Below are 27,996 nucleotides of genomic sequence, written 5' to 3'. Positions count from 1 at the left end.
ATGGGCTGTTGTTACCTTCTCCAGGGCACCTTCCTGACCCAGGGATCGAACCAAGACTCCTGCATTGCAGGCAGATTCTTTACCCTCTGAGCCACTAGGAAAGCTCTGATTCCACTTAGAGTTCAGAAGGGCATGAAGGAAGGGACAGAGTTGAGCAGAAAAAAGGAGAAGGGTGGAGTGGAACCTCTCTCTGCAGTAAGATTACAGGAAGAAGACTTCCCTGGTAGCTCAGAGGTTAAAGCGTCTGCCCATAATGCAGGAGTCCCGGGTTCGATCCCTGGGTCGGGAAGACCCCCTGAAGAAGGAAATGGCAACCTACTCCAGTATTCTTGTCTGCAGAATCCCATGGAGGGAGGAACCTGGTAGGCTACAATCCATGGGGTCGCAAAGAGTTGGACACGACTGAGCAACTTCACTTTCACTTTGCTAGTAAGCTCCTTTTTGGGGAGACAAATTAAAATTTTTCATTTGTTAAAATTTGATCCAGGAGCAAAGCCATCCAACCATGGACTACAAATCAATTCCTGTTCTGTCCGTCTAGTGGATATAAAGAAGGAAAAGCCATTTTTTAACTCAGAAGTTCAACTGCAAGCCCAAGCAAGGACTAACTATAAGCAGGTGTCTGACATAATAGGTAAGGCTGACAGAGAGAAAATGGAGCAGGGGTCAAGGGAACCAGGCAAGAGGCTGGGGCGTCAGGGTCCAGCCAGCCAGTCCAGGTGGCCTTGGGCAGAGGAAGGAAGGGCAGGGAGCCAGCACCGTGTGCTGTGAGTTTAGCGGAAGAGGTCCCCCAGGAACCAGAAAAATATCAGAAGACAGATGATGGGTAACAAATATTGATGCCCAGGAGACTATTTCCAAAGTAAGAGAGGAAAGTATGAGAAAGAAAGGAAAGGGAAAAAAATAGAGAGCCAAGATATTCAAGAGAGTAGATGGAAAAGAAACACATAAAGACAAAGCGAGGTATCAAGCGATACCATTCCTGGAAAGAGAGGCATAAGCAAGGGAAAGGGGCCAAGAGGAAAGTGAAGAAGTAAAACGAGAATGAAAGAAAGAGGTAGAATGGAGTAGAGGGTCAGAGGTAGGTCTAGGGTGGGGGTGAGGGGTAGCAGGAGGGTGGGGGAGGGGAGTGTGGGCAGGATGGGCAGAGCCGCCTCTGTGTGTGAGCGTCATCACCTTTCATGCAGGACCGGGAGCAACCTGCAGCTCACCACATTCAAGCACAGACCACGTGCCTTGAATTAACTTAGCTTCTAGTTCTCCCCGCTGCTCTCATTCTGGGGTTTCCTGTTGCGTGGGCTCCACCCGGAGATCCTAAGGGGAGTTGTTCCTCTGTGCAGTGATCAGCAGTGAGGACTCTGCGGAATCCAGTGATGGAGATGAGTTCCCAGAACCCTCCACATCAACACCAGGAAGGATAACTGGTAAGGAAGTGGGAGAGCAAGGCCAGGGCTGCAGGAATCTGCAGGAGCGCTACTGTTTCTGGAGCATCTTACTCAGAGTCCCTTCTGAACCACGGATCCAGTTTTTCTTGGAATCGTATCCTCTGAATTTTACTGTTATGGGAAATGCAGGATGATATGAAATCTCTATCTGAGGATGAGGTCTATTATCTGATGGTTGTTGCCGTTTAGTCACTCAGTCGTATCCAACACTTTTGCGATTCCAAAGACTTTAGTCCATCAGGCTCTTCTGTCCATGGGATTTCCCAGGCAAGAATACTGGAATGGGTTGCTATTTCCTTCTTAACTATTAACTGATGGGTCCCACTAGTTAATACATGTTTTCTATTTTATTATATAATAGAAATAGATTAAGAAAGTAATGAGTGTGTTTAAAACTACTAGGTGCCATGTCTATAAAAGGTTAGATTTTTTTCAATAATTTTATTTACTTACTTATTATTTCTGGCTGTGCTGGGTCTTCATCGCTGCCTTGGCTTTTCTCTAGTTCTAGTGATGGTCCTTGGGCTTCTCTCATTGCAGTGTCTTCTCTTGTTGGGGAGCACAGGCTTTAGGACGTGTGGGCTTCAGTAATTGTGGCACATGGGCTCAGTAATTAGGGCTCCTCTCTAGCACGGGCTCAGCAACTATAGCACATGGGCTCAGCTCCTCTGCCGCATTTGGGATCTTTCTGGATCAGGGATTGAACCCAAGTCTCCTGCTTGGCAGATGAATTCTTTACCACTGAGCCACCAGGGAAGCCCCAAAATGTCAGATTTATATGGTGACTTCTATGAAGAACAGAAAGTTAAATATGGTTGGCAATGCACGGGTTAAGCACACCAACTCTCAGCGCAATCGAAAATCTGCTTATAACTTATAGTCAGCCTCCATATACACAGGTCCACACCCATGCATTGTTGTTGTTCAGATACTCCATCGTGTCCGACTCTTTGCAATCCCATGGACTGCAGCACACCAGGGTTCCCTGTCCATCACCAACTCCCAGAGCTTGCTCAAACTCATGTCCATCGAGTCAGTGGTGATTCCATCCAAACATCTCATCCTCTGTCGGCCCCTTCTCCTCCTGTCTTCAATCTTTCCCAGCATCAGGGTCTTTTCTAATGAGTCAGCTCTTCACATCAGGTGGCCAAAGTATTCGAGTTTCAGTTTCTACATCCATGAATTCCACCAACAGTGGATTGTCTAGTGATGTAGTGTTTTCTACGGGGAAAAAAAAAATCTGAGTCTCATCTGGACCTTTGTAGCTCAAATCCATATTGTTCAAATGTGAACTGTATTCCTTTATTGGAAAGTCATATGATTATCTGGAGAAGGAAATGGCAACCCACTCCAGTATTCTTGCCTTAAAAATCCCATGGGCAGAGGAACCTAGTAGTCCATGGGGTCGCAAAGTGTCGGACATGACTGAGTGACTTCACTTTCACTTTCATATTATTATCTGATCACAAGCTTGAATCGTGTCACAAGATAACTCATCTAGCTATCTACTGTTATCAGAAATAAAGACTTCAGATAAGGTATTCTGAAACCCAAAGTGTTTTTGACAATTCTTCAGCAAGTCATGGCATATAAAGTGATTTTTCAAAGGACTTTTGCAAACAATCTTACAACCTTAAAGGGTAAGCAGGATGGACACTGCTATCGTTGTTTCTAGATGAGAAAACACAATCACATAAATGTTTCAAGGTCTCTAATAAGTCTCATGAGAGATGAAAGGGAATAACAAAGCTGGCATTCTGGATTCTGCATTATTTCCTTTGTAAAATTGCAGCTCAAAATTATCTAAATGTTGTTTCCTCAGTCCTGGCGGCAGCCAGAGTGACCATAAGATCTGTATTTCTGTAGTGTACAAATTTGTGATTTTTTCTTCCCTTTCTACTTTCTAGACCCAGACAATATTAGAAACATACCTATTTATAGAAACACACTAGGAAAAGTCCTTAAAAGAAGCAAAAATATTCCCTGATCTTGATGCTACAAAAGAGTAATATTTTAAATAAAACATTCAATCTACTTACTCACTAGATTTATCAAGTATATGTTAGTTGCTTAGTCGTGTCCAACTCTGTGCGACTCCATGGACTGTAGCACGCCAGGCTCCTCTGTCCATGGAATTCTCTAGGCAAGAATCCTGGAGTGGGTTGCCATTCCCTTCTCCAGGGAATCTTCCCAACCCAGGGATTGAACCTGTGACTCCCACATTGCAGGCAGAGTCTTTACCATCTGAGCCACCAGGGAAGTCCCAAGTAAAATATAAATTTGCTTCAGTTTTTGGGAAGTCCACCTTCTACTTTCATCTTAGTTGAGTAGGTAAAAGGCTCTAAAAGGTAGTTCCCAAACATATCTATGGTTCAGACACATGAGAAGATTATTTTCCAGGCTTGCAAATAGTTCAAGGGCACCAGGTTGGCAGGGGGTGGGAGGAGGTGGGAAGAGGAGACTCAGTCTTGAACAGGTTTCTAAGGTACCCTACGTGAGAAACACCAGATGAATAACATGTGAAAAAGACGATAGAAGGGGTCAGAAGTAAAAGACAGAGAAGGGTAGGGTGGTTAAGTTTAAAGTAGAGCAAAGGCTCCCCTTGCATTTGAATTGTCTCTGTTCTGGAGATAAGGAGCATCGCTAACTAAATGGAGTATCGCTAAATGGCAGGTGACTTAGATGTACAGGCCATACTTTCCTTGACTTTTCAAGACTTTCTGAGTTTTCTTATTACGGAATTTCCTGCTCAGTGGGTTCCTTGGTCACACCCCAGACTCCTCAAGAAGTTCCTTTGTGCAGAGTCCTCAAGAAGTTCCTTTGTGCAGAGGCCAATAACCTTAAGTCTTTAGGATCAAGTGAGGGAGGAGAGACCCAAGAAGCCACCATCTCTCCATCCCAGATGGCTCAAGTAGGAAGATCAAGATTGCAGCCCTGGACCACAGATAACCAGAGTCTAAATCCAGAATTCTGTTTTCCTGATGAATCTTATTCTGATCATTCTCCATATGCCTTGATTTAATTACTTCTAGGATATCACTTTCCACATGTAACTTCTCTAGCTATGTTGGAAAATGGAAAGAGGCAAAAAGATATATATAAACTGTTGTTTAACTGGGCGAGCCCAATCAGTTGCTATATTGAAAATGTAGCAAAAATATGCTAGTAAAATGATATTTTTAGTACACACTATCACAGCTATTAATGCTAAAGAGTGGAAATAGTGTACCTATTCTCCAGCATGCTTTTATTCTGTAGAGCGTAGTAAGCATGGTATTCCTCTATTCATTAATATTATCTTTAGTCCCCAACTTAGAAAGTCTTCACAGAGTAATTTGTGCTTCTGTTATATTATTGATGGAAAAATGGCTTCAGACCAAATACTATCAAACCCTAATTATAGTTGAACCGTTGGCTAACAGTGATTTCCCATAGGGTTTTCGTAAATAAAGTTTCATTTTGTTTTTACAAAATCCTTAACAGGGAGTGAGGGTAACCAAGTTCTCCCAGGTTTATAGATGAGGAAACGTATTGGTAATGTTTGAGGGTCTTTTGATCTTTCCAGGCTTGAGGGTCTTTTGGTCTTCCCAGTTCACACTGGTAAAGTGCCAGTTGGCACCGTGGTGAGGAACCCACGTGCTAATGGGGGAGATGTGAGAGACTCAGGTTCAATTGCTGAGTCAGGAAAGATCTCCTGGAGGAAGGTATGGGAACGCACTCCAGCATTCTTGTCTGGAGAATTCCATGGACAGAGGAGTCTTGCGGGCTAGGGTCCACAGGGTCACATAGAGTCAGACAAGACTGAAGTGACTTAGCAAGCATGCATGCATGCACTCACGAGTATCTTTTATGAATTCACATGGAGAGTGCAAGGCAGTACTGGGTAGGACTCCAACATGACATACCTGCAACATGGCATTGACCTATAGTCATATTCAAAAATATCTTCAAAAATAAAGTATCCTTTTATGTCCATAAAAGCCTAAAATGTCAGTCAGAAAACTGTTGTTCCCTGATTTCACAGAAGAGAAAACTCCAGCACATAAACACTTAAGGGTCTTTTACACATCATGTTGATAAAAGTGAAAGTGTTAGTCGCTCAGTCATGTCCAGCTCTATGAACCCAAGGACTGTAGCCCACCAGGCTCCTCACTCCATGAGATTCTCCAGGCAAGAATACTGGAGTGGGTGGCCATTCCCTACTCCAGGGGATCTTCCCGACCTAGAGATCAAACCCAGGTGTACCACATTGCAGGCAGATTCTTTATCGTCCTGAGCCACCAGGGAAGCCCCAAGAATACCGGAGTGGGTAGCCATTCACTTCCCCAGGGGATCTTCTCAACCCAGGGACTGAATCCATATCTCCTCCTTGGCAGGTGGATTCTTTACCATCTGAGCCACCAGGGAAGCCCATTACACATCATATATGGAAACTTACAGAAACTTACCAGAAGAGACAGAACTAACAATCTGGACTCTTAGGAAACGTTTGTAATCCTTTATTCAAAATCTTTAACACAACGTTATAAAGCAACTATACCCCAATAAAAATTGATAAAAATTTTAAAGCCAGATGTAAAATAATAATGCTTTATTATTTTAGAAAGGCAGTGTGGTGTATATCCTATAGATTATAAGACAATCCAATAAGTTTGGGACCGAATCTCATTCTCAAATAAACTGTGTTAGTATTGATGCAGCAAATTGTATGAATTCACATCAACTGTGATAAATATTTTATTGAACTCATGGCTGCCGAAGTCCAGGTTTGTTACCAAATTAGTTAGCTGCAATCCTATGAAAAAATACTGGTTTTCAAAACTTCTTTGACTTTGCAACTAAGGCTGAAGGATTGGGGATCTTCACTCCATTTGGTAGTGATTTCTTTCCCTTAGATGAGAAGAGACAGTAATGTTCATCACTGCATCTTTATAGCCTACATCCTGTCTGTAATGTGAGTATTCATAAGCTCATAACTCTTTTTGATATAGATTATTGGTTTTATTTTCCTTTACTTACTAGATCCGTCAGCCACTGGAAGTGTGTCTATTTTCAGAATGAACAGTAGGAAAAGACGTAAGAACAATTAAAACTCTTGCTGTTACAAATATCTTTCTTTGCCTCAAAACCCTCCTTCAACTTTTTGGTTATATCATTGAAAATGAAGCTACAAATTTGTAAGTATTTTAGATGATTCACATTTATTTTGAATTAGGTGAGCTGGGCTAACTGATGTAACACAGAAACCTCAAGAAGTTGAGTGTCGCAGTGCAGTACAAGTTTATTCTTCATTCACATAAAAGGATAAAGTAGTCCCCAGGTTGGAGGGGTACTCATTGAGGGCCCAGCTGATGGAGGCTCTGATGTTGAAATTGTTGCTTCCAGGGTCTCTCTGGATAAGAAACAGAGTGAAAGCAGGAATGTTAATATGTACAGACAAGAGGGAAGGGTAAAAGCTAGTGACCAAAGGGAGTGCCTTCCATAGCAAAGTTGTGGCCACTCCCAGCCTTGGGGGTGGTTCCTGGAACAACCTTGACCACCAGGTCAGATGGAGCCACAGGGTGACCTGGTGGGAGAATTATCCTTAACCCTCTTATACAAGCTTCCCTTTTCCAAATTTCCTGTTAAAGAATTCCATGCTGTATTGGTCCTAGGACACAGACTGAGATTGTAAAGGACTTTTATTTCTTTCTGCAGGGATGTGCAGTAGTGACTCTTCAGACTTGAGCAACGAAGGAGAGCCTCAGGCAACATCTAGTTCAGCCCTAAGAAATGGGTCAGGTAAAGAAGATTAGGATGTCCAGCCTTGGCCTGCAGCATGTCAGGAGTCTGAATTTAAAGCTACTTCCAGATGCATTTCATTCTGAGCTCTTTGTATCCAGTTAATCCTGGGAACTACTTCTGGGATTTTTAGAAAATGGAAGGAGACAGGAAATTATTATAAATTTACGCTTAACAAAATGAGTATAATAATATAATACAATAATGTGTGTTAGTCGCTCAGTCATGTCCAACTCTTTGCGACCCCATGAACTGTAACCTGCCAGTTTCCTCTGTCCATGGGATTTCCCAGGCAAGAATACTGCACTGGTTTGCCATTTCCTACTCCAAGGGAACTTCTCGATTCGGGGATTGAACCCACATTTCCTGCACTGGCAGGCGGATTCTTTCCCACTGCACCACCTGGGAAGCCCTAGTCACTAAATGTGTGGACTTTTATACTCCTATTTTAGCAGAAACAATTACCACAATGATGGTATCTTTTTAAGCACTTACTGTCATGTCTACTAACACCAAGATCCTAGATTTCTATAGTGGTATACTGGTTGACACTAATGCCATTTGTAATTATAAAAACATCAAAAGACAACTGGTCCTGCTGTGTAATTATAGACAGAAATAAAGGCTTCAGATCAACCATTCTAAAACTTTAGTATAGATTTTGTCACATATTCAACACATTGTAATTAGATTGTCTGATGGTATTTTAAATTCCTTTAGCAAATAAGATCTTACTCTGTCATCACAAAATCTTTAAGACTTAGGCAGGCTAGCTCTTGCTTCCCCATTTTGGGATGAGGAAATATTAATGGATGTACAAATGTTTAAGGATAAAAAGGAGTGACTATTTTGTGTAACAGGAAGATAAGAGCTGTGTTGCATGATCAGAGCCCAAAGAGGAGATACAAGGGATCTGGCATAGTCACAGGGGAATGTATCAGTGTCTGATGCAAGAAAGTGTATTTGACAATAATAAATGCATGTCATCTGGTCCCATCACTTCATGGCAAATAGATGGGGAAACAATGGAAACAGTGAGAGACTTCATTTTTTTTTTTTTTTAATATTATTTTATTAGTTGGAGGCCAATCACTTCACAACATTTCAGTGGGTTTTGTCATACATTGACATGAATCAGTCATATAGTTACACGTATTCCCCATCCCGATCCCCCCTCCCACCTCCCTCTCCACCCGACTCCTCAGGGTCCTCCCAGTGCACCAGGCCCGAGCACTTGACTCATGCATCCCACCTGGGCTGGTGGTCTGTTTCACCATAGATAATATACATGCTGTTCTTTCAAAACATCCCACCCTCACGTTCTCCCCCAGAGTTCAAAAGTCTGTTCTGTACTTCTGTGTCTCTTTTTCTGTTTTGCATATAGGATTATCGTTACCATCTTTCTAAATTCCATAAATATGCATTAGTATGCTGTAATGTTCTTTATCTTTCTGGCTTACTTCACTCTGTATAATGGGCTCCAGTTTCATCCATCTCATTAGAACTGATTCAAATGAATTCTTTTTAACGGCTGAGTAATATTCCATGGTGTATATGTACCACAGCTTCCTTATCCATTCATCTGCTGATGGGCATCTGGGTTGCTTCCATGTCCTGGCTATTATAAACAGTGCTGCGATGAACATTGGGGTGCACGTGTCTCTTTCAGATCTGGATTCCTCAGTGTGTATGCCCAGAAGTGGTATTGCTGGGTCATATGGCAGTTCTATTTCCAGTTTTTTAAGAAATCTCCACACTGTTTTCCATAGTGGCTGTACTAGTTTGCATTCCCACCAACAGTGTAAGAGGGTTCCCTTTTCTCCACACCCTCTCCAGCATTTATTGCTTGTAGACTTTTGGATAGCAGCCATCCTGACTGGCGTGTAATGGTACCTCATTGTGGTTTTGATTTGCATTTCTCTGATGATGAGTGATGTGGAGCATCTTTTCATGTGTTTGTTAGCCATCTGTATGTCTTCTTTGGAGAAATGTCTGTTTAGTTCTTTGGCCCATTTTTTGATTGGGTCGTTTATTGTTCTGGAATTGAGCTTCAGGAGTTGCTTGTATATTTTTGAGATTAATCCTTTGTCTGTTTCCTCATTTGTTATTATTTTCTCCCAATCTGAGGGCTGTCTTTTCACCTTACTTATAGTTTCCTTTGTTGTGCAAAAGCTTTTAATTTTCATTAGGTCCCATTTGTTTATTTTTGCTTTTATTTCCAATATTCTGGGAGGTGGGTCATAGAAGATCTTGCTGTGATTTATGTCGGAGAGTGTTTTGCCTATGTTCTCCTCTAGGAGTTTTATAGTTTCTGGTCTTACGTTTAGATCTTTAATCCATTTTGAGTTTATTTTTGTGTATGGTGTTAGAAAGTGTTCTAGTTTCATTCTTTTACAAGTGGTTGACCAGTTTTCCCAGCACCACTTGTTAAAGAGATTGTCTTTTTTCCATTGTATATCCTTGCCTCCTTTGTCAAAGATGAGGTGTCCATAGGTCCGTGGATTTATCTCTGGGCTTTCTATTCTGTTCCATTGATCTATATTTCTGTCTTTATGCCAGTACCATACTGTCTTGATGACTGTGGCTTTGTAGTAGAGTCTGAAGTCAGGCAGGTTGATTCCTCCAGTTCCATTCTTCTTTCTCAAGATTACTTTGGCTATTCGAGGTTTTTTGTATTTCCATACAAATTGTGAAATTATTTGTTCTAGTTCTGTGAAAAATACCGTTGGTAGCTTGATAGGGATTGCATTGAATCTATAGATTGCTTTGGGTAGAATAGCCATTTTGACAATATTGATTCTTCCAATCCATGAGCACGGTATGTTTCTCCATCTGTTTGTGTCCTCTTTGATTTCTTTCATCAGTGTTTTATAGTTTTCTATGTATAGGTCTTTTGTTTCTTTAGGTAGATATACTCCTAAGTATTTTATTCTTTTTGTTGCAATGGTGAATGGTATTGTTTCCTTAATTTCTCTTTCTGTTTTTTCATTGTTAGTGTATAGGAATGCAAGGGATTTCTGTGTGTTAATTTTATATCCTGCAACTTTACTATATTCATTGATTAGCTCTAGTAATTTTCTGGAAGAGTCTTTAGGGTTTTCTATGTAGAGGATCATGTCATCTGCAAACAGCGAGAGTTTCACTTCTTCTTTTCCTATCTGGATTCCTTTTATGTCTTTTTCTGCTCTGATTGCTGTGGCCAAAACTTCCAACACTATGTTGAATAGTAGTGGTGAGAGTGGGCACCCTTGTCTTGTTCCTGATTTCAGAGGAAATGCTTTCAGTTTTTCACCATTGAGGGTGATGCTTGCTGTGGGTTTGTCATATATAGCTTTTATTATGTTGAGGTATGTTCCTTCTATTCCTGCTTTCTGGAGAGTTTTAATCATAAATGAGTGTTGGATTTTGTCAAAGGCTTTCTCTGCATCTATTGAGATAATCATATGGTTTTTATCTTTCAATTTGTTAATGTGGTGTATTACGTTGATTGATTTGCGGATATTAAAGAATCCTTGCATTCCTGGGATAAAGCCCACTTGGTCATGGTGTATGATTTTTTTAATATGTTGTTGGATTCTGTTTGCTAGGATTTTGTTAAGGATTTTTGCATCTATGTTCATCAGTGATATTGGCCTGTAGTTTTCTTTTTTTGTGGCATCTTTGTCTGGTTTTGGAATTAGGGTGATGGTGGCCTCATAGAATGAGTTTGGAAGTTTACCTTCTTCTGCAATTTTCTGGAAGAGTTTGAGTAAGATAGGTGTTAGCTCTTCTCTAAATTTTTGGTAGAATTCAGCTGTGAAGCCATCTGGTCCTGGGCTTTTGTTTGCTGGAAGATTTCTGATTACAGTTTCGATTTCCTTGCTTGTGATGGCTCTGTTAAGATCTTCTATTTCTTCCTGGTTCAGTTTTGGAAAGTTATACTTTTCTAAGAATTTGTCCATTTCATCCAAGTTGTCCATTTTATTGGCATAGAGCTGCTGGTAGTAGTCTCTTATGATCCTTTGTATTTCAGTGTTGTCTGTTGTGATCTCACCCTTTTCATTTCTTATTTTGTTAATTTGGTTCTTCTCTCTTTGTTTCTTAATGAGTCTTGCTAATGGTTTGTCAATTTTGTTTATTTTTTCAAAAAAACAGCTTTTAGCTTTGTTGATTTTTGCTATGGTCTCTTTAGTTTCTTTTGCATTTATTTCTGCCCTAATTTTTAAGATTTCTTTCCTTCTGCTAACCCTGGGGTTCTTCATTTCTTCCTTCTCTAGTTGCTTTAGGTGTAGAGTTAGGTTATTTATTTGGCTTTTTTCTTGTTTCTTGATGTGCGCCTGTAATGCTATGAACCTTCCCCTTAGCACTGCTTTTACAGTGTCCCATAGGTTTTGGGTTGTTGTGTTTTCATTTTCATTTATTTCTATACATACTTTGATTTCTTTTTTGATTTCTTCTATGATTTGTTGGTTATTCAGAAGCGTGTTATTTAGCCTCCATATGTTGGAATTTTTAACAATTTTTTTCCTGTAATTGAGATCTAATCTTACTGCACTGTGGTCAGAAAAGATGACTGGAATGATTTCAATTTTTTTGAATTTTCCAAGACCAGATTTATGGCCCAGGATGTGATCTATTCTGGAGAAGGTTCCGTGTGCACTTGAGAAAAAGGTGAAGTTGATTGTTTTGGGGTGAAATGTCCTATAGATATCAATTAGGTCTAGCTGGTCCATTGTATCATTTAAGGTTTGTGTTTCCTTGTTGATTTTCTGTTTAGTTGATCTATCCATAGTTGTGAGTGGGGTATTAAAGTCTCCCACTATTATTGTGTTACTATTAATTTCCTCTTTCATACTCGTTAGTGTTTGGCGTACATATTGCGGTGCTCCTATGTTGGGTGCATATATATTTATAATTGTTATATCTTCTTCTTGGATTGATCCTTTGATCATTATGTAGTGTCCTTCCTTGGAGAGACTTCATTTCCTTGGGCTCCAAAATCACTGCAGATGATGACTGCGGCCATGAAATTAAATGACACTTGCTCCTTGGAAGAAAAGCTATGATAAGCCTAGACAGCATATTAAAAAGCAGAGACATTATTTTGCCAGTAAAGGTCCATATAGTCAAAGCTATGGTTTTTCCAGTAGTTATGTATGGATGTGAGAGTTGGACCATAAAGAAGACTGAGCACTGAAGGACTGATGCTTTTGAACTGTGGTGTTGGAGAAGACTCTTTGAGAGTCCTTTAGACTAAGGAGATCAAAGCAGTCAATCCAAAAGGAAATCAACCCTGAATATTCATTGGAAGGACTGATGCTAAAGCTGAACCTCTGACACTTAGGCCACCTGATGTGAAGAGCTGGCTCCTTTGAAAAGACCCTAACTATGGGAAAGATTGATGGCAGGAGGAGAAGGGGACGACAGAGGATGAGATGGTTGGATGGCATCACTGACTCGATGGACAAGAGTTTGAGCAAACTCCAGGAGTTGCTGATGGACAGGGAAGCCTGGTGTGCTGCAGTCTGTGGGGTTGCAGAGTCAGACACAACTGAGCAACTGAACAACAGATAAATGCATATGTATGTTTGTATATGTCACATATATACACATATATGCATATATATGTATATATATTGATGAATATATTTAACCACCAGTATTAGTGTGAGTATTGATATATATATATATCCAGATTGAGAGGGAAAAAGCAGAAACCATAAACAAAGAGGGTGGGAATGGAATCAGCTATATGGCCTACAAAACACCTAAAAAGATAAGATGAAAAAGGATGAACAGAGAATTAAAAAAGAACAAATGTTAACAATATAACTGGACTTTCCTGTTGGGCCAGTAGTTAAGAGTCTGCCTTGCAGTGCAGGAGACACAGGCTAGATCCCTGAGCCGGGAAGATCCCACATGACGCGGAGCAACCAAGTCCACGTGCGATAACTGCTGACCCCAGGCACTCTGGAGCCCATGTGCCACAGTTAACACTCAATGCAGTCAAATAAATAAACATTAAAAATGCAAGACCTGCAATTAAATTTGAATTTCAAATAAACAATGAATAATTCTTTAAAAAAAAAGAGTATAACTAATGATATGAGAGAAATCAACACAGAAGACAAGAGAAATCAGGGGCAGAGAAGCTCACAGAATCAAAGTGATGGAGATAAATTTTCTAAGGAGACCATAAAGGGGAAGAGAAGGAGGAGGTGTGGCTATGTAGAAAGAGAACAAATCTCTGCTGGATATGAAAAGTGGTCATTGGAGCAGATGTATTTCTCCTCCGCCCATCTCAGTTGTGAACATAGATTAGCTTCCTGTCATCATCTGTAGTCTGTTGTTTCCTTATTTCCCTTCAGTGTCCTGTGGATTCAAAACTCTAAAAATAGAGTCAGAAGAGATGTCAGTCTATTAGCATGTGATAGAAAAGCCTATTGTGATACTAGTTATCAGTTTTCTTTGTTTCCCTGTCTGCCCAGAGGAAAAGCTCTTCCTTCTTTAATAATAACGGAAGTGAGTGAAGTGAAGTCGCTCAGTCATGTCCAACTCTTTTCGACCCCGTGGACTGTAGCCTACCAGGCTCCTCTGTCCATGGGATTCTCCAGGCAAGAATACTGGAGTGGGTTGCCATTTCCTTCTCCAGGGGATCTTCCCAACCCAAGGATCAAACCCAGGTCTCCCACATTGCAGGCAGATGCTTTAACCTCTGAGCCACCAGGGAAGCCCAATAATGGAAGAGTTAGGCTGGAAAGATATTCTGAGTAAGTTTCTTCGAATTAAAAGATGTTTGAGTATGTTTCAAGTTTCACAAGATCCAAATGTCACCAGATTGGGAAGTTTTATAGAGGAAGATGGGCAATTTTCAAGGTATCTCTAGGAACTTTACCATAAACATGATAATAAAGTCTGTGATTGATAGGCCTGTGATGCAGGAAACTCATAGAGAATGGCAGAAGTAATAATAATCAATAGTGTGGCCAATGTCAAAAGAGCAAGCAAATAGTGACAATGAAAGTGGTAAACTGTGAGATGAAGCTAAACATCATTGAAGAAAAAACAGATAAATGCAAAGACTGTAATATTTTAAAGCCAATAGATCAAGGTAAAATTGAAAGAAAAGAAAAATTAGAAAGGGATGTGACAATATAAAGAGAATCACTTCAATAATAACACTAGCTTCAGAGACAGAAGCATAGAAAACCAGATGGAATGAGATACATACAGGAAGTATTCAGTGGAGGAGATAAAGATGAGACACAGAGAGATTGTTGGATGGCATCACTGACTCAATGGGCCTGAGTTTGAGTAAGCTCCAGGAGTTGGTGATGGACAGGCAAGCCTGGCGTGCTGCAGTCCATGGGGTCACAAAGAGTCAGACATGACTGAGCGACTGAACTGAACTGAACAGAGAGATAAATGGTTAAAAAATGAGGGGAAAAAAATGGTAGAGAGAGAATCAAGATAGTGCAAAAGAAAGAGAGGAGAGAAATGGAGAAGTTGTGGATCTGAGATGCTCATGAGACCAAAGCAACATTGTTCACAACGACAGTGAGTTTTTAGGGTAAGGTGTCCCCAGGTATCAAAATGGTTCCTGTAACTCACCCAGTTTGTAAGAGATGCTGCCAGTGGAGTTTCATGCCCTCTTATAGCTTCAATCACCATCTACAATCAAATTGTTCCTAAACCCACATTTCCAGCCCAGCCTGGCTCTGTCTTCTCTGCTTTCAAACTCAATTATCCAAGTATCAGAAAGATCTGGCCAAGGTCCTAAGGTTTTAAACTTCTCCACTTAGATATCTCTCAAAGACCTTCAAACTCTTTCAAAACTGAGCACATCATCTTTCCCCTGAAAACCAGTGTCTGCTCCTCCAACGTTCTCTATCTCTAAAACACTTACTAACTGATTCATTCTTTCAGCTTGAACTTCTCAGTCATCCATGACACAGACATCTCAATTGACATAACCCGTCTGTCACCCGAGCTTCCCTGGTGGCTCAGGGATCAAGAATTCGCTTGCCAGGGCAGGAGGTGCGGGTTCGATCTCTGGGTTGAGAAGATCCCCTGGAGGAGGAAATGGCAACCCACTCCAGTATTCTTGCCTGGGAAATCCCATGGACAGAGGAGGCTGATGGGCTACAGTCCATGGGGGTCACAAAAGAATCAGACATGACTTAGTGACTAAACAACAACAATCTGTCACCTAACTCTATCAGTTATTCCTTTTAAATGTCTCCAGCCTGTCCACTTATTTCCATCTCCATCTCAGCACCCTTATCCATGTCTGTATCACTTCTCACTTGAACTAGTTCTACAGGCTCCTGTTTATTCTCCTTTTTCTAATATTGTTCCCATCAAACACAGTCTAAGAGATTTAGCTAAGTTGACCTTTCAAACACGTGAATGTGTTCATGCTGCTCTCCTATGTAATAGTCAAATGTCCTTTAATTTTCCTTTGGAATAAATTAATTCTTCTTTGAGTGACTTCCAAACTCCCTACCTGAGGCCCCTGCATCTTTCTCCATCCTCATCATTGCCTCTCATTGTCTCACTCTGGTTCAGACACCCTGAACTCTTCTTGGTTTCCTGCACTTGCTGTATCCAGACTTTTATATGTGAGCTTCCATACCTTTGGGGCTGTCATCTTGGTCACCTTTTTCCCTAAGCTGTTTACCTCCTGCTTCCATGATTCTTCCTCTAGAAAAGGTCCCTCATTTCAAACCAGGCTAGTTCTTCCTGCCTTCTGCATCCCCAGAGTAGACTGTACAATGTGTCTTAACAGTCTCCATGTTTCAATGTGCATCCCTCTTTATGCATCAGTTCCCTGGTTGCTTATAAGATTGATAAGCACTGATGCTTCCGTAGTCTTCTGCCCTGCATCATCACCATCATTTACCTCAACACCTCACACGTGAGAGATGCTCAGCAACCTTGTTGAGTGAATAGAAAAAAAAAGTCTACCTTCTGTGTTTCAACATTTGGAAATTTGTCTGGCAAAAATTCATTTATTACAGTATTTATATGAGAATATCTATTAAAGTTACTTTAATAATTGAATATGTATATACATATAAATGTAACAAACAGCATTTTTGGAAAAGAATAGTGTCACATGAAAGTAAGTACAGATGTATGTAAAAATGTCATTAATGAGTAGATTGGAGAAATATATAAAGAAAAAAAATAGAAAAATAAAAATGCATATTTGGGGTGAAGAGTAAAAGTAGATGAAAAGGAAGGGATAAGGACAGTGAGGAGCAGCAACAAGAGAAAGAGATGGCAGAGGTAAAGCCACCCTGTGATGTAGGAGTCAGGGAAAGAGGAGGGGAGGAGGTGTAAGTGAAAATTTCTTTACAAGCCATAACTTAGGAGCAGAGCTCCACGGACTTAGAAGTGCTCCTATGTCATATATTCTTCAAAAAGTGTTCCAAGAGGCCAAGAAGCAGTGACTAAAAGTCATCAAGCATTGATAGGATAGGTAAGGCCACCCAAGTTCAAGGTAGAGGTGGTTGAATAAATATCCCAGACCCAGGGGCAGCTGTGGAAGGTGATCAGTGTTCAAGGAGAACTTCAAGCAGCTCCCAACAGGGGGTGGACCAGTTACAGAAGGTGAAGGTCACAGGACCTTGGGCTGCAGGATGTCAGGAGTCTGAAATCAGAGCTCCCACTTCTGATGCGCTTGAGTCTAAACACACTTTGACAGGGAGGCTCAGTCCTCATCACAACCCTGCCCTCACTTGACCTGACCCTTTGGGGAACTGCAGGGAGGAAAGAATTCTGTTTAACAGAATGGGTTCAATTGATTATACCTGAATGATGTAGTTGAAATACACTGGTGAAATCGACAATATCATGGGGAAAAGAAATAAATGTGTTCTTCTGCTCGAAGACAATTTTGTCACAACCTTGGAAAGACCTCAAAAGACAAACAATCCTTTACCCTATCAGAAAAAAAAAAACCTCAGACAACTATTTGTAAGCTCACCAGATAGTTTTGGAGGAGGCCTTCTAACATGTTACCGATCTATATAGTGATTTCTCACTAGCTTTTGCAAATAAGCTCTTACTTAATCTTCATAAAAAATGTAAAATCTGAATGGCATACCTGTTGTTATCCATCCCTGTTTCATAAACGAGGAAACTGATGCACGTAAGTAGTGAAGAGATTTTTCAGTTTTACAGTTTTTTAAAGTTTCTGACCACCACCTGTTACTTTCTAGATTCCATGGATATTGGAAGCAATTCTACTTTGGGAAAACACAGTGAGAAAAGAAGTAAGACTGCATAAGAATTTACTCAATTTTCATGTTACCAATGAACTATTTTTTAAGGCTAAAATTTATTATATTTTCTATACCTTTAATAAGAAAAAGATTAATGCCTTTTAAAGTAATTATTTTTCAAAATGCTCATATCTTCATGTGAATATCTTGCTTTTTATTCTTCCTTTAAAATGTTTCTTATAAATATTGACATATACATTTGCAGAATTTTTCTATGCATGTGCTAACATCTTTTGTAATACAGTTTTATTTATCTAAATAGAGTAATTCTATGCATGCTCTCTCTCTCTTAAAAATTATATCATACCTAGAAAATTAAAATACATAACATTTTAAATTGAACTACAAAAAACCTTTCTTAAAGGATGCTTTAACATGCCCTATTTTCATCTTTAGTGTGGTTGGGTATATTCCATTTGTTATTGGTCATTTGCTTTCCTTCTTCATAGAACGCTTTGTCATGGAATGCTCGGTCAGTGCTTCCTGTTGTGATGTTTTTCTTTTTCTTACTATACTGCATGACTATGGACATCTTTGTATCAGATACATGCACACTAAATCTTGGTCCTATATGCTCCTAATATTTTGTCCCATTTGTTGTTTTTCTTTTAGGTTTGTTAACGGAATATTTTGTCTTAAAGAAGTTATAAATTTTTAGGAGGTCAAATTTGTTAGCCTTTTTCTCTCTAGTTCTTTGGTTTCCTATCATATTTATAATAGCCATTTCTAGATTTTTTAAAAATATTGCTCTATATTTGATTCTAGAATATTTGAACTACCTGATAATTTTTAATATTTTCATCAAAATCCCATGAGTTTTGACTATTTGTATATAGGCACTTTGATCACACAGCACCTTTACTTGTCTGAATATTAGTTTTTCTTTTATAAAACATTGCAGGAGGAAAGGGAGAGCTCAGAAGTAGCAACAGACTGAAGCTAGGGGTGAATTTTAGAATTAGCTCAAGAAGATTCTCTCCCTCTCCTTCCCAAGTTCTTTGGAAACTCTAATTAGAAATACATTGATTTTGCAAAATAATTTAGGGAGAACAGAGACATACCCATTTATTTATGTCTTATTTAATGTTCTTCCACTAAGAATTTTCTTATGTTTTAAAAAAAATTATATACTGTACACATTTGTTTCCATCTATGAATATCTTTTTCCCATTACAAAAGAGCTGGAATAAATTTAAATGAGATAAGACTCTCAAAATCTTTTTAAGTAGGAAATCTATGGTCATTTTATTGCCTATTTGCATACGAGGAAATCAGAATGCCAGGGATCTTTTTCTGATTTAATATAAAATCTTAGGAGCATCTATATAGTAGTTTAAGGATCCACCTGTCACTTAAAATATTAGGGCCAGGCCTTCCAATGATCAAGACAACCAATCAGGATTAAGTTTCTTAAGAAATTTGTAATAAGTGGCAATACTTTCTAATGAGGGGAGTATTACAAAACCCTTCCAAATAACTCTTTCAAGGCAAATTTATATTACAGAGAACAGAATATATTGGTAATGGTTGCAAACAGACATGTCTTACCTTCTTATGAAAATTCTTAATTTAATACTGTTAAGGCAATTCTTGTTTTGAATTTATTTACTTATTTTTACTGGAGGATAATTACTTTATAATATTATGATGTTTTGCCATACATCAATATGAATCGGCCATAGATATACATATGTCTTCTCCATTCATATGCTTTACATGGGACATCTCTCCCATGTAAGGCAATTCTTTATGTTAGTTTTATGGTACAGAATTCTGTCTCTCCTTCTAAAGCTATGGATTGAGAGGACTTCCCCTTGCTCTCTTTGTGTAATTCTTTGTTAGGTACAAAGGCTTACATTTTCAAAATCTGGTCTCTGGAATTTGAATAGTTAGCCTTGTACAGAACACAGGCCCATAGAGTTGGATTTTGTTGGCAGAAGTAGAGAAAGTATTTGGAAAGGATCTTACCTAAAAACAGTAAAATATGATGAATATAGATTTTTCTACTACAGTCTCCATCTTGTTGCTAAATCTGAATTAGTTTGAGATCCTTTATCTTTTTTCTGTTCTGATTTCCTTTCTTGTCTTCACCTAAATATATAATGCAAATGATTTGTTCAGTGATTTAAGCGAGGATATTTACAACATCTTTTTTAAGACTATCTCTCTCATATAGTATTTAATAAGTATTTACTACTTATAGGCTAATTATTATTCCCAGCATTGTCAAAATACTTTCTGTATTGTTCTTTGATCTCCAAATACTGAGGACCCTTCTTTATACACCTTCTCTTTATCAGACCTCATCCTTATGGGTCTCATCCCATTTCCATTTTCACGTTTCAACTTACCCATTTCACACTCTCAACCCTTCTACAACTTCTCCTTCCTGAAAAATCAGACCACATCTCTACTAATGGCTGCTAAAACTCAGTCTTTCTTCATGGTACTCATTTTGGGTGAAGATATATAAACAGACTCCAAAAGTGAGCATTATTACTGGTGTTGTGTGGGAATTCAGCATAATTGAAAGAAAAGCCAGATTTGGCTATCCCCAAAAACAAAGGTATAGAAGGCTTTCAAGATTTTGAAGACTTTGGCCAAGCTTGCACTCATGCTAAAGACTGAGTTGCTGTTGGCTGTAGATAAAATTCCCATAGCTCATCCTGTAGAACATGGCAGGATAATTTACAATGAATCCCTACTTCCACAGAAGAAAGAAGTGAACTCAGAGCTTCCCTTTTAAAAAAAATTCTGAGTTTCACCCAGAGGCAAAGAGTCAAGAGTCTCATTTGCAACATAGCCCAGGGTCTGGTCACAATAGAGGTTCCCAGTGACAAATATACATATTGACACAGCCTCACAATCTAGCAACCTTAGGTGCTAAATGCAAGGTGGGAACCTCCATATTTTTCCACTAAGATGAAACCAAGAAGGACTAGTTCCACAAGATTAAGCCAATGTCATACCCCAAATACTTGGAGTGATTTATGCCTCCAACTATCCTTGGCCCAGGTTAAAAGTACTCACACCACGTGGCAGGTGAGAAGAAACTCTGCACTAGAAATAGTTAAGCTTCTGTATACTGATGCATCTAAGAATGTGTTGGAAGAGTAATTTAAATGAATAATTCTATCAGTTTGTGAAAAGTTTAATCCAAGTATATGATTCTATACTTAAATCTGGGGGGAAAAATGTTGAAATAAAGGGAGGGATAATGTTAGGAAACTACAAATTAGAAGGTTGGTCAGTTTTCATTGTTGGTTCTTTGTCATGTACAGTGATGTAATCACTGCTGTTGGGTAAGGAATATTCTCTGTAGATCTCATTGCGATTGTAAGGCTACCTCTACACCACTTGCTTCCAAGAGGACTATACAGATTGGCCATAGATGAACAGCTCTGCTGACCTCGTGGGTAAGGCAGGAGTAGGCAGCGGGCGTGGGGAGCATTGCGGATGGGGAGGCAGACCTCCTCCCAGGATCCTGGGCTTTAGACCTGAAGGGATCTCTTTCTAACAGGCTGGTTTCTCCAGTCAAGAGGATGAAGCTGGGTGGCCTATCAGAGGGAGGTCTGGTCATGGTCTTTCTGACTGGGAGGTTGTCGATTGCTTCTTGCCTCCTAACACCTGGTGGGTCTTGGCATCACTGTGATCAAGTGAGTAAGCTGGGAGAATTTGATGCACTCTCTTGTCTGCTAAAGATGATCTCCTACTTGCTTATAGCTCCTTCCTGGTCATTTGTTGGTATTGTTGATGAGAGAGTTGATAGTTATGGTACTGTTGGTGGTGATGGTCGCTTCATATGGCTTCCTATATCTACATGTTGGAATGTAGCTGAGATTGCATCCCTAGGTATTTCATCCAGTCTGGTAGCTATAAATTCTATCCATATGTTAACGACCGCCAATTTTATTTCACCTCCTTTGGTCCCTCTATTGAACTGCCAAGTCATAAGTTCAACATCTGACTCCAAACTCCCACTTGGAGTCTCAGATTTGACACATGAAACCCATTTCTTTATTTCACTCCCAAACCTGTCATCCCCCACATTTCTCTCGCTAAATGGCATTATTTCTACTCAGTTGCTTGAGTCAAAAGTATAGAAAAATGTGTTTGATTCCTCCTTTTTTTTTCCTAGTCCCTCCACATCCAGTCACAAAAATGTTTTAAAACTATATATATATATATTTTTTTTTTAAAAAAGAACCAAATAGAAATTCTGAGATTGAAAAGTATAATATCTGAAATCAAAAACAATGAAAAAATTGGGTGGACTCTGAAAATACATTGTGTGTGTGTGCATGTGTATACCAATACAGCCAGTTCTCATTATTCATGGTATAGAGGTTGTATGAAGTCACCCCAAACACAAAGTAGCTAATATCAAAATTTTGCTTCCAAAAGAAATACAAGGTTTGGTTCCTGTGAGCCTCTGGTCCTATTTTTGTAAACCAATAAATATATATCTTTGTTTCATGAGTGTTTCTGTTAAAAGACACCTAATTTATTGTATATGTTGATTCATTAATGTTGAACTCACATCCAATGGCATTATAACTCATGCCTGATTGAAGTTCGTCTAACACACGTGTTTTCTCCATAAGACATGTCACAGTCTTAAGAACACTAGACAGCATTTCAGCACTAGGCTTGAGGCCATTTTAAGCCGCATAATTACCAACAAAAAAAGCACAAAAATGAGAACAACATGAAATTAAGTAGATGGCAAAAGTGTGCATGTTTACAAAATGAGCTGAAACAAGGAGGCAGAGCTTTGTCTTGCTCAGCCTCTGCTGGGAACATGCATGTCTGGCTCCACACAAATTATTCACTGCTCTGCACACCACCATGAATGACCATGGAAGCACCATGAGAACTGACTTGGGAGTTTCAAATTAATTTCAGAGAGTGGGTGACTTCACAGATTTGGAATATGTGAGTAATGAAGATTGGCTGTATATACACATAGTTTCATTCTTTCTAGAATAAGTTTTTTAAATTAAATAATACACAGGTTCTTATAGGCAATATTTTAGTATTGTTGCTTGCCAGATAGCCTGCAATTTGGATTTATATTTACTCTTTGACCCAAGAGTTGCTTAAGAGAGGGTGGGAGAAAATGTACATTCTCTATTTCCATTTTCTAGGTATGAAGTTGAATGTGTATCAATCATATCAACCTTGTTAAAACGTATTATTTGGGTCTTTCATAGCCTTCTCATTTTGTCCACTTGATCACCTGTGGACTGAGGGTAATAAAAAATAAGATTGTCTACTAGTAGAGTGCTTTTACCTCTCATGATATTTCCTGTAATTTCTATTTGCTTAAAACGTTTTGTCCTGGATTATACTTTGTTTGATAATCAGATCAGGATTCCCTGGTTTCTTTTTGTTGATGTATGCCAAAATTACCTTTGCCTGTACATTGATTTTCAGTGTTTAAAAATGTGTTTTTACTTGAGTCTTTTGTATATGGTTAAAAGCTGGGGTTTACTTTGTAATTTAATGACAAAATATATTATTTAAATAAGTGAGTTAAGTCCATGTCCTTTTTTTGTTAGGACCAAAATGTTTGAACTTGTTTCTGTCATGTTAATTTGTACTGATGATTCATCTTGTTCTAGTGTTTTGGATATTAAAAATGTCAACACTCTGCATTCTGTCTTCAATGCATTTATGTGCATGTGTGTACTTGTGATACTTAGGAAGGTTTGCACTTTGGTTGTAGTGGTTAAAGCTGGGCATAGGATTGCTTAGCTGAGACTAACACTCCCAACTGGCCTCCCAGTTAGCCCTGCCACATTTCTCCTGAGTAGGAGAAACATGAGCGACTTTTGGGTCTTTCCTTTAAAAGAAATGAATGGTTGAGTTCTTGTTCATTTCCCATATTTCTTTTGGTTGGGAGTATATACTTATGATATTAACAAAGGTTTATCCTTTTGTTGTAGTAATTACTCTTAGAATTACCTTTATATGGTACCTTTGATCCTCTCTGTAGACAGATCCCATTAATTTCCCATCCGGTAGATTTGCAAAATTAGCATGTGTCCTATTTCTTTGTCCAGTGTCTTTCTTCTCCTACCCAATTTAGGCCATATGTTCCCTTTATTTTTTACCTCTCATATATTAAAAGTGCTTTATATTTATCCTTTATTTATCCAAATAATACCCCTTGACTCCCAACAGTAAAACAGACAATGACCTTGCTCTACCACTTGTATTTCTGCCTTCCTCCGCAATTTTTTTTGGTATTACATTATATCTTTATTTTCAGGACATATACACTTATCACTCTGGTCTGTCACCTCATTTCCATTTTTATTTTAAACTTTTTGCCAAAATTTCTCAGTTCTGTCTTGGTTTGCTAAAGTGGACTCTCTAGCAGTTTTCTCAATAAACACTCATGGGACTAATATTTCCAAAATGTCCCTATTCAGAAGTACTTGATTTTATTATTTATACCTGAAAATAATTTGCTTGTTCTTTACTTCTGGAACTGTCTTGTAGGATTTTCCTGAAACCTTCTATGGCATTCAATGTTGCTATGGAAAATTCTACCGCCAAAGAGATTCCTCTCCCTTGAAAATAACTTGGTCTTTTGGCCCAAGCTGCTCATTCAATTCTTTATCTTTAAAGTCCAGTAAGTTTGCTGGAATATATTTCAGGGTTGACTGGAATCTATTTTATCTGCTACAGAGTGAAAATACACGTGCTTACACAAAGTATATTTGATTTTTTAAACAATTTTGGAAAATTTTTTCTTGAACTTAGCTTCAATTATGTCTTCTGTTACTTTGGTTTTCTTCTTCAAGAACTCTAAGGATTTGTTCACTGCTTTCTGTTAATAGGGATATCACCTACATTTTTCTTTTAATGGAAAGACCCAGACTATTCTGCTCACATCCCATTGGCGCACACTTAGTCACATGGCCAGAGCTAAGTGCAAGGGGAGGCTACAGGCATCAAGGGTCCTATGAAAGAAAAGAGAGAACACTTACAGGTGACAAACAGCAGTCTGCTTACTTGTCTCCTTGTTTTCCTCCCAAGTCCCTGATTTCCTCAAAAAGGCAAAGTCAGACTCTTTGTTGGTTCAAGCCTGGCCTTGTTGTCACCTGAGGCACTTTGGCAATAAAAGCAGGTGGAATGTGGATGCAACCCAGAGCTTTGTGGCCAGAGACAAGTTAGCGTTGAGTGGAAAGTAAGGGAGAGAGTGTTAGAAAAGTCTGTTGTAACTGATGAACACAGCTGTCAATGGAATGAGGAGAAACAGACAAGAGAGAGTTTAATCAATTAAGCAGAAGCCAGACTCCTGGTATCACATCAGGTCTATGCCCAATATACACACAGTTACTTAAACCAAACTCATAGCACACACCATACTGTTGGTGCTGTAGAGACAAGCGACACTCCATTCTCTGAACTGAGTTCTGTGATGTTCATTTTTCTCTCATTCTTTGTATTCTCTTCTTTATCTCTCTTCTTTTTCCTGCTCCTTTCCCATTCTACTAATGTTTTTCTTCTCTGCTTTATTTCTTTTGGTCATTCTTTAAAATCATATCATATAAAACACTGCTGTTGGGTTTACATGGCACTGTAGAGATGAAAAGATTTTTCTTCTGGAGCTGAAAACATATTTGGATATACGTTTCTTTCATTTGGAAGAAATCCTTTCAATCCATATACATATTTGAATATATTATTATTATATATTAAATACATTTTAAAATACAGTAGTAGTATTAGTCACTCAGTCACGTCTCTTTGTGATCCCATGGACTGTAGCCTGCCATGCTCCTCTGTCCGTGGAATTCTCCAGGCAAGAAAACTGGAGTGAGTTGGGCATGCTTCAGTAGTTGCAGCATGTGAGCTGAGTAGTTTCCATCCCCAGGCTCTAGAGCACAGGCTCAGTAGCTTTGATGCATGGGGTTAGTGTCTCCACAGCATGTAGGATCTTCTTCCCCAAGCAGGGATCAAACCCAAGTCTCCTGCATTGGCAGGCCAATTCTCAACCACTGGACCACCAGGGAAGCCTACCATACTTATCTTTACCATCTTGCTTATTTCCCAGTTTATACTTACCTGATCTAAGAATTTTGTCCTCTGAGTTTTTGTGAAATCTCACTGCCATATTTGATTTAATAGCTGGAATGAGAAGTCTAAGCACAGATCACATTTGTTTCTTCTCCTACTTCCTTCCTTATCAAACCTGTTGTCTTAAATATTTCTTTCTATGCCACAGGATGAAGTCTTAAATAAGCCCCAGAGTTGTGTTAATCCTTTTCAGCAGCAGTGATATTCTCACTCAACATTAAAAAGACTGAGCTGATACAATATTAAAACTGTAAAATAGGTAGGGGGGAAATTGGGTAAGACCAGCCTCTTCAACCATCTACACATCCTCTCTAATGCCATTCAGTATCTACAGCTTTTGGCTAATTCAAATTGGGGAGGAAGGAGAGAAGGAAGTAGTCAAGAGCAAGAATGGCCCTCTAACAATAAACCCTTCACTTCTCCCTGAAATGGCAGATGCATGAGTCACACTTGTGGGTTCTTCAGAGATCCTCCCCCTTCAGGGAGAATTTCTCAACTGAAGTTGCCCTGATGCAGGAAATCCAACCGATGGCTTACTACTTCCTTCCTAGTCTCCCGGCTCCCAGAGGTCCACACCCCTCCTGGGGTCACCTCTTTCATCCAAAACGTCCTCCTGGACACAGTATCTCTCAAGAATTAACTGAGCCTCTCCCTTCCCAGGGAAGGCTCATGAAAACCATGCCTCTTCATGGTCTTCAGACTGTCTAGACCCCTCTCTAGACTTTCCAGGTTTGAGTCTTTAAACATCTCTGCCTCTGACTCCCTTGGAGACACAGATTAATTATCTTGGAAGCCTCCTCGCTTGCCTTGAGGGGAGGGGAGCACTGAACTTCTATAGCAAGTCTCTGGTGCCAATAGATAGTATATTTGAATATGAAACCCAAGAACAACCACTCTACTTCCTGTGGTGTATTGAGTGAGAAACTTCACAAAGAACAATTATTAGCTGTACTTAAACCCCAAATCTCCCAGTAAGGAGAACTCTTAAGCTAAACCAGACTACTTTTGTATCTTTAGTTTATTTGGCCTAACAGATTTGACAAAAGGTGAATCAAGCAGTGACAGAGAAAAACATAGAGGAATAGAAAATATTTTTTGATTGCCTAAGATACCTATGGTTAAACAGGCCCAAACTGTAGTCCAGTGCAAGAAAGAGAAAGGAAGAAAGAAGGAACAAAGTAAGGAAGAGAGAAAAGTGGAAAGAATGGAGGGAAGAAAAGGAAACAAAGAATAAAAGAAGAAAGAGAGGTGCACATTTCATGGGCCTGCCTTGGGGACCAGCGTGTTTGAACATGGCATTCAAGAAGTTCACCTACACAAGCCCCCTCATCTTTCTTCTCACAACCCATCACCTCTTAAATCTGAGAGCCTATTCTCCTGAGATAAGGTTTCAATCAACCTTTTTTGATATCTCTCACCCTAAGGTTTTCTATGACTTGAACTTATATTTCTACAAATTCCACTTGGGCAATTTCTCTTGGTTAATTCTTCAGATCTTATTTTTGTGTGTCAAAACCTATGTGAACAAGCTGTTTTGTCTCTTTCATTTTCTCAGCCCAAAAGCCTTCATTCAGGGTTAAGATGATGGCCAATGTGTTATTTGTGTAGGTCACCATCACATAGCCCTAGATAATCCAAATGATTGCATTATTGCATTGATTCTGCCTCTCACGCAAAGGAAATCTTGATTGTTAAACCTAATTTTTTTAATTTCAGGATGCTTCAATTTCTTTATAGGTAATGGGGATAGTAAAACTCCTTAAGATAAATTAGTAAATGTAAGGGTCTTATTTCGTGTCTGGCATATAATAAGCATGTAACAACTGTTCAGTTCAGTGACTCAGTTGTGTCCAACTCTTTGCAACCCCATGGACTGCAGCACAGCAGGCTTCCCTGTCCATCATCAACTCTAGGAGTTTGCTCAAACTCATGTCCATTGAGTTAGTGATGCCACCCAACCATCTCATCCTCTGTTGTCACCTTCTCCTCCTGCCTTCAGTCTTTCCCAGAATCAGGGTCTTTTCCAGTGAATTGGCTCTTCATATCAGGTGACCAAAGTATTGGAGTTTCAGCTTCAGCATCAGTCCTTCCAATGAATATTCAGGAATGATTTCCTTTAGGATGGACTGGTTTGAACTCCTTGCTGTCCAAGGGACTCTCAAGAGTCTTCTCCAACACCACAGTTCAAAAGCATCAATTCTTTGGCTCTCAGCTTTTTTTATAGTCCAACTCTCACATCCATACATGATTACTGGAAAAACCATAGCTTTGACTAGAGGGACCTTTGTTGGCAAAATAATGTCTCTACTTTTTAATATGACAGCTGGGTTGGTCATAGCTTTTCTTCCAAGGAGCAAGCATCTTTTAATTTCATAGCTGCAGTCACCATCTGCAGTGATTTTGGAGCCCCC

The 27,996-nt window shown here is 39.3% G+C and overlaps 1 protein-coding gene across 2 annotated transcripts in view; it reads left to right on the top strand.

The window, feature by feature from the left end:
- The window catches only part of LOC136164846 (nuclear body protein SP140-like protein), a 95,164-nt gene that overhangs the window by 44,001 nt on the left and 23,167 nt on the right, over window positions 1–27,996 (top strand). For both annotated transcript variants that reach the window (XM_065930372.1, XM_065930373.1), the window contains exons 9-13: window positions 488–634; window positions 1,341–1,424; window positions 6,468–6,521; window positions 7,143–7,226; window positions 17,432–17,485. In XM_065930372.1, the coding sequence (XP_065786444.1) occupies window positions 488–634; window positions 1,341–1,424; window positions 6,468–6,521; window positions 7,143–7,226; window positions 17,432–17,485 (423 nt within the window). The remainder of the gene's footprint in view (window positions 1–487; window positions 635–1,340; window positions 1,425–6,467; window positions 6,522–7,142; window positions 7,227–17,431; window positions 17,486–27,996) is intronic.

Source organism: Muntiacus reevesi, chromosome 3, assembly GCF_963930625.1.
Source record: "Muntiacus reevesi chromosome 3, mMunRee1.1, whole genome shotgun sequence".
In the NCBI taxonomy this organism is placed as follows: Eukaryota; Metazoa; Chordata; class Mammalia; order Artiodactyla; family Cervidae; genus Muntiacus; species Muntiacus reevesi.
Note: the sequence above shows the minus strand (reverse complement) of the source record. Positions and strands in the feature narration are given on the sequence as shown.